At 63.5% G+C, this 10,600-nt stretch overlaps 1 protein-coding gene across 8 annotated transcripts; it reads left to right on the forward strand.

Moving 5' to 3' along the window:
* The first annotated feature begins 171 nt into the window (after window positions 1–171).
* Window positions 172–10,222, forward strand: CASTOR1 (cytosolic arginine sensor for mTORC1 subunit 1). 8 transcript variants are annotated; one of them, XM_064522393.1, is made up of 10 exons: window positions 497–567; window positions 2,750–2,856; window positions 2,974–3,547; window positions 4,753–4,946; window positions 5,018–5,150; window positions 5,349–5,472; window positions 6,647–6,760; window positions 6,882–6,964; window positions 7,240–7,405; window positions 7,531–10,222. In XM_064522393.1, exons 4-10 carry the CDS (start codon window positions 4,773–4,775, stop codon window positions 7,916–7,918), a joined length of 1,182 nt encoding a protein of 393 aa, XP_064378463.1. In that variant the 5' UTR covers window positions 497–567; window positions 2,750–2,856; window positions 2,974–3,547; window positions 4,753–4,772; the 3' UTR covers window positions 7,919–10,222. The 8 variants fall into 8 exon arrangements, 7 of the variants coding, with proteins under 7 accessions (XP_064378462.1, XP_025963940.1, XP_064378463.1 ...); XM_064522392.1 differs by lacking the exons at window positions 2,750–2,856; window positions 2,974–3,547 and adding an exon at window positions 172–355; XM_026108155.2 differs by lacking the exons at window positions 2,750–2,856; window positions 2,974–3,547 and adding an exon at window positions 176–355 and having other exon boundaries at window positions 7,311–7,405; window positions 7,531–7,741.
* The last annotated feature ends 378 nt before the right edge of the window (window positions 10,223–10,600 follow it).

Raw genomic sequence — 10,600 nt, forward strand, 5'->3', positions numbered from 1 at the left:
TTGTACCGGGGCGGTGCGGGGCGGTGCCGGGGCGGTACAGGGGCGGTGCAGGGCGGTACGGGGCGGTACCGGGGCGGTGCCGGGGCGGTGCAGGGCGGTACCGGGCGGTACCGGGGCGGTGCCGGGGCGGTGCAGGGCGGTACCGGGGCGGTGCAGGGGCGGTGCAGGGCGGTACCGGGGCGGTGCCGCGACGCCTTTATAGCGGCGCCGGCGGCGGGCAGCGGCAGGCGGTGGGGGCCGCCATGGACCTGCACATCCTGGAGCACCGGGTGCGGGTGCTGAGCGTGGCCCGCTGCGGCCTCTGGCTCTACACACACCCACTCCTCAAGCTGCTCTTCCTGCCCCAGCGCTGCAGGTAGTGGGGCCACAGCAGTGACGGGTCCTTCTTTGCCCCATCCTCGTCCTCTGCCGGGGCCTGGGCTGCAGCTGGGCCTGGGGCTGCCAGCGTGGCATCCCTGGCTTGCTCTGCTTCAGCAGTGCTCACATCTTCTGGCAGGTGCAAGTTTTTCAGCCTCACGGAGACCCCTGAGGACTACACCATCATGCTGGATGAAGAAGGCTTTAAAGGTAGTGCATGGTGGCAGCTTCCCCCGTGATGGTGCCGCTGCAGAGGCTGGTGGCTCCACACTGAGCTCCTGCAATGAGTTGGGCAAGGTCTCAGCCCTGTGGGTAGCCCACCTGGGTGATGCCAGCGATGCTTTGCGCTTTGAGCTGCATGCCTGTGTTGCAGGCAGCACGTCGTAGCTCCTGGGCTGCTTGCGGCAGCTTTTGCTTGGTGATGTGCCCACTCACCCTGGCAAGGTTTTGCCCTGGCATGCTGCTGGCCATGTCTCGGTAATAACTACTTTCAAGGCAAAGTGGTGGCAGCGCGTGCTTGGAGGATGAGCATGGTGTGGAGAGCATCCCGGGAGCCTGCGTTGCAGCAGGGCCGTGAGGGTGCCGCTGTCTTGCTGGGACCAATTCTGCCTGTCTGGTGTCCTGGGTGCACGGGGGCTGCTGGGGAGCCGAGCTCAGCGGGATGTGCCGGCAGGGTATCGGCAGACCGGGCTGTGCCGGAGGGGCAGATCCTTCCCCCAGCTGGGTGTTCCCGGCCGCTCCCACCCAAACCTTCCTGTTGCAGGACAGCGAGGGCCGTGGGGAGCTGACCGGATCTCAGCTCCTTGGCCGTGCCCCAAGGAGCAAGGGTCGCTGGCCTGGCTGCAGCGCTGAGGGCCACGGTGCTGAGGGCCGCTTGCATCACAGTGATTGCTGGTCCAGGCCTTAGATCTCCTCGCGGGGAACAATTTTCATTGCCTCGGACCGCCCTGAGCCATTTGCCAGCCGGAGGGGCCGTGGCACTGGGTCCCCCCCGAACCCTGCAGTGGGGCCTCGGGGGGGCCCTGGCCGCTCCGGAGCCCTCCGCCGCGCATTGTTTATCGATATGGACCCGGCAGCGGGCCGCCGTCCCGCGGGAAGCACCGAACAATGGGGCCGCGGCGTCCGGCCCGGCCTGGCGCCCCTCCGGGGGGCCGCTTCCTCGCCTGTGGGGCTGCCGAGCCTGGCGCGGGGGGGCTGCAACCCCATGGCCATTGCGCCTTGCAGCTGGCAGAGAGGCTCAGTTGCAACCTCCCCCCTGACCCTTATTATTATTATTTTTTTTTATTTTAGTTTTGGAGTTACTGCTGGGTCTTTTCTGTGCACGGTCGAACCAGCAGCTGGGGGGAACCGCTCGTGTGCACCGGGTGCCCACCAGGCACTTGCTGCCTGCTCAGGCTGCTGGTGACCCTGCAGACGCCACAGCGCCTGGCGGTTCCTGCAGGTCTTGAAAAGAGATTAGCGGGAAGTGCTTAGATGTTGCCCTCCGGAGCATGCGGAGGCCGTCCCGGCGCTTCCCGCATGGGAGCCAGCCCGGGGAAATGCCTGCGTGGCGGCGGCCGCCCAAGTCCCCTGGAAGCCGAGCGTGCTTCTTCCTCCGGGCTGCAGCAGTCCTGGCACAGAGAAACCTCCTCCTGCTGTGCTGTGTCACTGGTGTGATGAGTTTGCCTCCTCAGCTCGGCCGCTCTGCTGCAGCCCCTGGCTGAAACAGCAAGTCACCGGTTAAGTGCCGTGTTCCTCTGCTGGCACACAGCTCTGACGGGCGGCAGCCCTAACCCGTGGGGGAGCAAGGACCTGCCAGAGCCCTGGCCTTCCCGGGCGCTCACCCATGGGTGCTTTGGGGTGGTGAAGGTGGACGTGGGGAACTCTGGCCTGGAGATGCTGCTCCGGATGGTGAGTGGGTTGGTCTCCTCACCTTGGTCACCGCCAGCCCCTTTGCGTGGCGCTCAGTGGGAGCTGGCAGGCTTCGGAATAAAATGTGGGAGGAAGAACGTAGCCCGGATCCGTCCCTTCCTGGGCAGAGGGGACGCAGGGCAGGAAGGAACCCGTGCGCCTGCTTGGGCTGTGCCAACAAAAGCGGCTTTTATGGAGCCGGCCCCAGCGCCTGGCCAGCGTGGGCTCGACGCCCATCGGTGATGCCTGGGTGCTCCGCTTCCCCGTGGGCTGCTGGCTCGGTGGTGTTGGCACCCCCTGAGACGGGGTGCCGGTCGCGAGCATGCCTGATGTGATTCGGCTTCGTGACGCCTCTCTGCCTGGCCGGCGGCAGCTCCAGGGCCTTCATGGTCCGGGTGCTGGGCAAGGCTGGGGTGACGCACGCGTGCGGCGGGTCAACATTGCGCGCCGCTGTCGCTGGTTTTGGAGTAGCTGCATACCCTGACGCCCATCTCTGCCTCAGGGCCCAGTGGCGCTGGGAGGAGGAAGAAGTCCTGGGCTTGGAGGCGTCCTGGGCTTGGCCTTGCTCTTCCCTGGGGCTGAACTTGTGCTGTCTCTCCACACCCAGGGGTAGGCTGCTGAGCCCCTCCAGCTCATCTCACTCGTGGGTGTGGGCTGGCAGCTCTCAGGCAGAGAGGCCTCAGGGCAGCCCCTTCGCCAGGTTTGATTGAAGGAAACTTCTCCCAGAAGGTGCAACGGTCCTGGGCGCCAATAGCACCAGCAGGGACCGGGGCAGCTGCCATCCCCACACCACGGGAAGGGGCTCTTCGAACGTCTGTGCTCCATCCACGTCAGTCTGAAGCTGAAGGAACTCTTCACCGTGCATGTTGTGGCCATGCTGATGGGCTCCAGCAGGAGTCTGGGCCCTAAAAATCCAGGTTTCCAGCCCCCGTGAGGCTCTACTTGCTTCTCTTGACGTCCCCTTGGGCAGGTGCTCGTGTCTGGGACAGAGAGCTGAGGTCTGTTTGGTGTAAACCCTCTTAAGCCTAATGTGAATGAAAATAGAGCCTGGAAAGCTATTAGAGCTATAGCAAAGGGTCCAGGATTTCCCTGGGCTGCCTGGACCAGGTGTGTGCCGCGGTGCAGCCCCGGGCTGTACCCAACACTAGCTGGGGGTCGCGTCCTGTGTGATGGGGCTCAGTGCTGACGTGGGCTCCAGCCGCTTGCGGAAGTGACTCTGTGTGCATTGGACTTTGCCCAGGCGCTGGAGGGGAGCTGAGGACATCTGGATGTTGCCTGAGGTCCACCTGGAGACGGCGGGGTGAGCGCTCACTGCGTCAAATCAGGGCAAGGCAACGGCGCCTGAGCCAGCGAGCTGCAGCCAGGGCTGTGGTTGCTCTGTTTTTTTGAGATGCAATTTTTTTCTAACCTGCCAAGCGCTGGAGAGAGCAGGATGAGCCCTGCATGGCCAGGCGATGACGCAGCTTCTCCATCGCCATGTGTGCCAGCGGCTCCATCCCGTCTCCTTGAGACGAGGAGCACAGTGCAGGGAGCACTGCTGCCCCCGTGCTGTGACCGTGCTGGCAATGGCCATGTCCCAGGTGGTGCCACCCTGGTGTGACTGGTGCCCTGGGTTGGTGCTTTGCTGGGTTTGACCCAAGGTACGAGGTGAGCCTGGATGTCCCACCTGTGCCAGGTTGGCTTGCAGCCCCTGTTGCCTTCTGGTCCCTTCTGCACCAGCCTGGAGCATGGCTCCATGGCAGTGCCTGCAGCCTTGTCGCACGTCCTGGGTGCTCACGGTCCAGCACCTGCAGGTCCCGGTGGCAGCAGGGCCGTGCAGGAGGGATGCGGCTGCTGGCATCGGGGACTGGGGACCTGCTGGATCTGGCCCTCCCCAGCTGGCGAGGCTTTGCTGTGGCACAGGGAGGAGCAAGCTTGGGTTTGCCTGTTCCCAGCCCCCTGGAACTGCTCTGGTTCCTGTGGGCACCTCTGCAGCGCCCGGAGCTGGGACAGGTGCCAGGGGGCTGTGGGGAGCTGGGGAAGGGGTGCCTGGGCCCAAACGGGAGCCGAGTAGGCAGGCAATTGGGGGATGCAGCAGGTGCATCCTGCTGGCATTTCTGGGGCTGTTCCCATTCTTGGGAAGCACCTTGCCACCTCGGAGTCACAGTGGAGACCGTGGCTGGCTCCTGGCGTGGGGGGGTCTCATGCAATGAAAGCTGGGGTCACCCAAGGCCGGCTGTGCCCTCTCCTCCCAGTACAGGGGTTGACTGGCCCCTGCAACAGGCACAGTCCTGTCCCCACGAAGCCGGCATCTCCGAGGGCTGGATGTGCAGCTCCCCTGGCTGCTGGTGAGGATGGGGCTCTATTGTCCCCCCCAGGCCTGGGGCTGGCATGCTCCTGGCCACACTTGAAGGAGGCTTGGAGAAGCCAGCATGGCCCCGTGGCTCCCTGGTGGGCTCTGCCCAGCGGTGATGTGTAGCCTTGCTCTTCCTCGTGCCTCAGTTTCCCCATTTCTGGCCATTGCAGAGCTGCCGCCCTCGGAGTTCATGCAGGTGGCGGACTCAACGTGGCTGGCGCTCAGCGTCGTGTCCAACGGCAGGGCCTCCTCTGGCTGCCAGGCCACCGGTGTCACCAAGATTGCCAAGTCGGTCATCGCTCCACTGGCCGAGCACAATGTCTCAGTGCTGATGCTCTCCACGTACCAGACGGACTTCATCCTGGTAAGTCCTGCGCAGGGGCTGAGGCTCGAGGGAAGCGCCTGTAGCCCTGACTCTTCCCATGCTACTGCCAGGTCCGGGAGAAGGACCTGCCCGCGGTGATCCACACGCTGGCGGGAGAGTTCGACATCTACAAGGAGGAGAACGGCGAGTTTGTCCCCGTCAACCGCGACGACGTGAGCAATGGCTTCCTCAAACCCAAGCCAGGTGAGCAGCTGGGCTTGCTCTGGAGGCTGGATCCGTGCCCCCAGGGCCTCCCTGCTGCGCCCTGATGGATTCTGGACTGTCACTGCTGTGGCCACGGGGTGGCAGTGCTGTACTGTCCCCAAGTTGTCCCCAAGCAGCTGCTGTGCTGGCTGGCACCGGGTGCCCTGCCTGGGGTGATGGCTCGCTGTCCCCTGCCAGCTGCCAGCCCCACGGTGCACCCCGTGCAGAGCCCCCAGAACCGCTTCTGCATCCTGACCGTGGCGCCCGACACGCTGCCCGCCATTGCCACCATGCTCATCGATGTCCTCTTCTACTCCCCCAGGTGGGTCCATGTTTGGTGCTGGCACCTTGCTTGGGTGCTGGCCCCTCACACGGGTACTGCTGTGGGCCAGGAGGCTGCAGAGTGACCTGGCACGTGAACCCTCTGCCGGCAGTTGCATGCGCACCGGGGTCTTTCCCAGCCCAGCACCCTGTGCTGGAAGGGGTCTTGGGGTGCCGGGCGTGGGGGATTTGGAGTGGGCAGGGTTGTTCCAACCCATGGCTGCTAGAGGCATTTGCACCATGGGCGTAAGGGGGTGCTGTGGATATTTGGGACCTGCTGGGGTCCCCTGCTGCCCCACTCTGGCCTACCTGGGCCACAGGCTGCCCCTACCCTTCCCCAGCCACTGAGGGAAATGGTCTCATCCTGCCTTCTGCTCCCACCACTCTTTCAAGCTCTGGATGCATTTCGCAAACTAGCTTTGCTCTCCCAAGGGTGTCCCAGTGACCGGCTGCTCGGGTGATGGGGACCCTGCTGCTGGCCGGGGAGATGGGAGTCCCTCGGAGTGTCCGGCTGGACAGGCCAGCTCCGAGCGCTGCCGAGCTGGGGCAAGAGGCCGCCTGTTGCAGCAAAGCCTGGACAAGGGGGTTGTTGCACAATAGGAAGCCTTCTTTTGCAAAAGACCTGTCTGAAACCCCGCAGAGGGACCCGTGGTGAGGCTCTGCACCTCTTTGGGACTTCCGGGCGGTTGGAGCTCTGCAGCATTGTCTGTTGGGTCCCTCTCCCCATGGGAACACGAAGCCTCAGGGCTCTTCCTGGGAATCCACCTTCCCTTTGGGTTAAACCTTACATTTCACCTAGTCCAGGCACCTGGGTGCCTGCAAGTGCAACTCTGTTCAGGCTTGTCTGGGAGCAGGTCTCTTCCGACGTGCAAAGAGCAGCTGCTGTGTGGACTTTCCCACTCCAGAGGTGCGGAGGTGCTTCAGAAGCACGCAGAAACGTGGTTGCAGCCAAGTCCTGCACCTCCAACCCTGGAGGCTTCCAAAGTGCAGAGCACGCTCGCTCTGGTCCTGAGTCTGCCCCCACCCAGGAGGTGACAGTGAGGCATCCAGATGCGACCCTAGTAGAAGCTAGCACCCCCGGGTGCTGCAAGCCAACCAGCCAACCCTTTTGCTCCCTGATGTCAGGGCCTCCGGCCAACCTGGAGGTCAGCTCACCCCGCTCCCGCTGTCTGCAGCCCCCCGAAGGAGGCTCTCCCTGGCAGACAGGAGCTCGACACCATCACCTTCTTTGCCTTCTCGCTGATCGAGGGCTACATCTCCATCGTGATGGATGCAGAAACCCAGAAGAGGTAGGTGCCCTCTGAGGCTCAGCATGGCTCCCCAGCCTCGTGTGCTCCAGGGACCCGTCTCGGGGCAGCAGGTGCTGGGTCCTGGGAGGTTTTTGCACTCAGGGTCCCCCCCATCTTCCAGGTTTCCCAGTGACCTGCTGCTGACCAGCTCCACAGGGGAGCTCTGGCGGATGGTGCGGATCGGCGGGCAGCCCCTGGGCTTCGGTAAGCGTCGCCACGGCTCTGCCCGCCAGCATGGTCCCCTGCATCGGTGATTGACGCCTTGTCCTGCTCGGTGCACCCCCCTGGGGGAAGAGCCGCTTTGCAGAGGGATGTGGGCACGACTGGGAGCAGTCTGTGGTGGAGCAGGGTCAGGTTTCCCCATGGAGCTCAGCACCCATCCGCGGCGAGCGATTGTCCTGCTACACTCGGGGTTGCTTTGGAGCAGAGGTGGGGGCTTCCTGCACCTCCAGGCTTCGTTCCCGGTGCCGTCACCCCAGGGGGCTTCTGCCCGCGTGTCCCGGCGGCTGGGCCACGGCCTGCACTCACGGCGGGCCCCTCACCTCCCCAGACGAGTGCGGCATCGTGGCCCAGATCGCCGAGCCCCTGGCCGCTGCGGACATATCGGCGTACTACATCAGCACCTTCAACTTCGATCACGCCTTGGTAAGTGCCCCGTGCCGCTCCCCCCGCCGGGCCCACGCACGGGGCACTGGCTCCGTCGCCCTGTTTTGGTGGGGGGCTGCGCCGGGGCAGCCAGCAGCACTGACGTGGGCCCCCCTCGGTGCCAGGTCCCCGAGGAGGGCATCACCGAGGTCATCGAGCTGCTCCAGCGGCGCCAGGAGAGCGGCGGCAGATAGCAGGCGAGCCCGAAGGCGCCGGCACCCCGACGCACCTGCCCACGGCTATCCTTCCTCCGGCAGCGGCGCTCCCTCCAGCCCCACCGTGGCTTTGGCCGCTGCCAAGCTGGGGCTCAGCTGTTGCTCGGGATGGCCGGCGCGGGGCCGAGCCCGGGGCACTGCCGTGTTATTTGGCCGCCGGGGGAGCAGAGAAAGCTCCACTGCGCCACCCCGGCGGCAAGCAAGAGGCTGGAGGGCAGCGGCGGCCCGGCCTCAGCCTCGAGCACTCCTTGGCCTGTCGCTGCTTGCAGCTAGTGATGCTTTTTTTTATAAAAAATAAACTTCTCTCAGGGCAGGTGGTGGGTGATGCTGTCACGGTGACGTAGCCTGGGGCCGAGGGCAGGATCTCCCTTGGATCCCCCTTCTCTGGGGCTGGGCTCTGCGTCGCCCTGGTATGGCCCTGGAGGCTCCCACCTTTTGTTGGGGCGGGGGGAGCGGTGAACTGTCTTCCAAACTGTGTTTTTTTTGTCATAGTTTTTACTGAGTCAATAAATTCCAGTTTTTCCACGTACTGCGTGGCTGCAGGTCAGCGTTGGCGGTGCCCCATAGGTTCCCCCCCACCCTTGCAGCATCCGGGGCTGCCAGCAGCATCCCTGCATCCCTGTGCCGGGACAGCCACGGATGTCGCTCAGGTCCTAAAGGCCGAGGTGAGATGCTGGAAAGTCTCTTCGCCAGGAGCAGTGTCGCAGAGGAGCCATCCCGCGTGCTCCTGGCACTGCAAAGCAGCCGGGGAAACCAGCGCGGGAAGGTGCTGCCTCTGGTCGCCTCCTTTCTGGGCAGGGAAGCCATGGTGCCATTGGAGTCAAAAATAGGAGCAGCAAAGGGGCTCGAAGCCCGGCTCCCTTGCCGCATCCTTGGAGACGCGTCCGGCAGGGCAGCACAATGCTCCCGTGCCTGCCGTGGTGCAGGTGGTGGGACTTAGCGGCTGCAAAAAAGCCACCGAAGCTGGATGCTGCCCACATTCCCCTTGCATGCACACGTGGGAACCCTCGTGGCTTTGCCATTTCTTGCTCTCTCGGCGAAAGTTTTTGGTTTTTCTGGTATTTTGCAGGCGGGGAGCGAGTGCCAGCATCCCTGTGTGGGCTGGGAGCAGAGCTGAGCTGGCTGCAGCCCCTGGCTCCTGTCCTTTTAGTTGCAGCGGGACCCCTATAAAACCTTCCTTGGTCCCAGCCCCGAGCGCGGGAGCCAAGCTGGAAGGAGATGCTCACGTAACGGGCTGGACGTAGGGTCACCCCGGAGAGCGGCAGGAGCACAATGGGGGGTGGGAAACTTAGGCACGGCGAAGACCATGGACGCGTGGCGGTCCCCTTCCCTTCGCAGGTCCCGTGGCACCGGCTGTGCGGGTGCCCAGCCAGTCCCGTGCACCGCAGCCATGCGCGGCCCCTCCGCCGTGGCTTGCTTCGGCAGGCGCTTGCACGACCTCGAGTTCCTACGAAGTCCCCAGCCTCTTTCCTTCCTGTCTCACTCTCTCTTCCAGAGTCATGAGACAGCAGTGACGTATGCCGCGGAGATTAAGAAACTACAGTCAGCCAATGCGGTCACCAGCTCTATTTTTAACTGTGTTGGGTATTGCACATTCTTCCACGACGCACTCCTCTTTCATCTGCATCCTCCTCCCATCGGTGTTCAGGGAAGGCTGCTACCTCTGTGCCGGTGACTGGGCTTTTTCCTTCTTCCTTTGGAGCCCAGCGGAGACCTGCGGCAATGAAAAGCAGCTGCTTCCCGCTGCCACCCAGCCCCGCAGCACTGGCGCACTTCCCCAGCCCGTGACTCAAGAGGATGAGCCACCGTGTACAGCACCGTGCGCCCTCGGGAGAGCAGCCTGACTCCCGGGCTTTCCCAGGGCTTTTGGAGTCATGCAATGAGTCCGCTGGATTTCTGCACTTCCTGCTCAGCGTGGTGCAGGCCCTGCGCAAACTCCTTGGATTTTTCACTGTGCAAGGCCTGGGGTGGTGCAGGGCTCTGGGGGCCTCTTCTGGTGGGGATCCTTGGTGGTGGTCAGGGCCCAGGTGCCATCATGCAGCCCCAGGGACCACGGCCAGCCCAGCTCCCTCTGCCAGCCAGGCCTGACCCCACGTCACGCACTCATGGGCATGGCATGGGCTGTGGGCTGGGGACGTGAGTGGATGAGCAGCCAGCTTGGTTTTGGAGTTGCTAGAAGGATGGATGGATGGTTGGTTAGATGGATGAGAAGACAGGTGGGTTGGTGAAGTATAGGTGGATGGATACACGGATTGGTGGGTGGGTGGATATGTGGATGGGGTGGATGGATAGCTGGATGTGTAGGTGGGGCGGATGGATACATGGATTGGTGGGTGGGTGGATGCGTGGATGGGGTGGATGGATAGCTGGATGTGTAGGTGGGGTGGATGGATACATGGGTGGGTAGATGGATGGATGGGGTGGAGGGATGGATGGATAGATGGATACATGGATGTATAGGCAGATAGATAGGTGGATGGATGGAGTGGGTGGATAGGTGGATGGATAGATGAGTGGATGGGTGGATAGGTGGATGGATGAACAAATTGCCTTTGTCAAACTGGTGTGATTTCTCCTGGAGACAAGGAACTTTTGGATCCTTCTTCCCTCCAGTGTTGTCTTATTTACAACCTTTGCCAGCCCCACCAGGCCAGGATGAGACAGCCCATGGCCTGACCGCGTGTGACTGCTGGCCGGTGCCCGGCGCCTGTCCCCGGCAGCCGTACCGGGCCTGCCAGAGGAGATAGTGGCAACTCCATGCTTCCCAGGTCCTGAGTCCCAGCAGTGCCCTTAGGGCCACGAAGCCCCATCATAATCTGGGGTCCTGCAGAACCAGTACTGTGGGAATAGCCACTGTGGTCACGCGTGCTTGGTGCTGTGGGGATGTGGTCACTAGAGCAGCTCTGATGGTCGTGGCTGCACTGTGGAGCGAGGCCGTGCCATGGCACATGTGTCCGCAAGCCACTTGCTTGGTTGCAGG

This window comes from Dromaius novaehollandiae, chromosome 17, assembly GCF_036370855.1.
Source record: "Dromaius novaehollandiae isolate bDroNov1 chromosome 17, bDroNov1.hap1, whole genome shotgun sequence".
In the NCBI taxonomy this organism is placed as follows: domain Eukaryota; kingdom Metazoa; phylum Chordata; class Aves; order Casuariiformes; family Dromaiidae; genus Dromaius; species Dromaius novaehollandiae.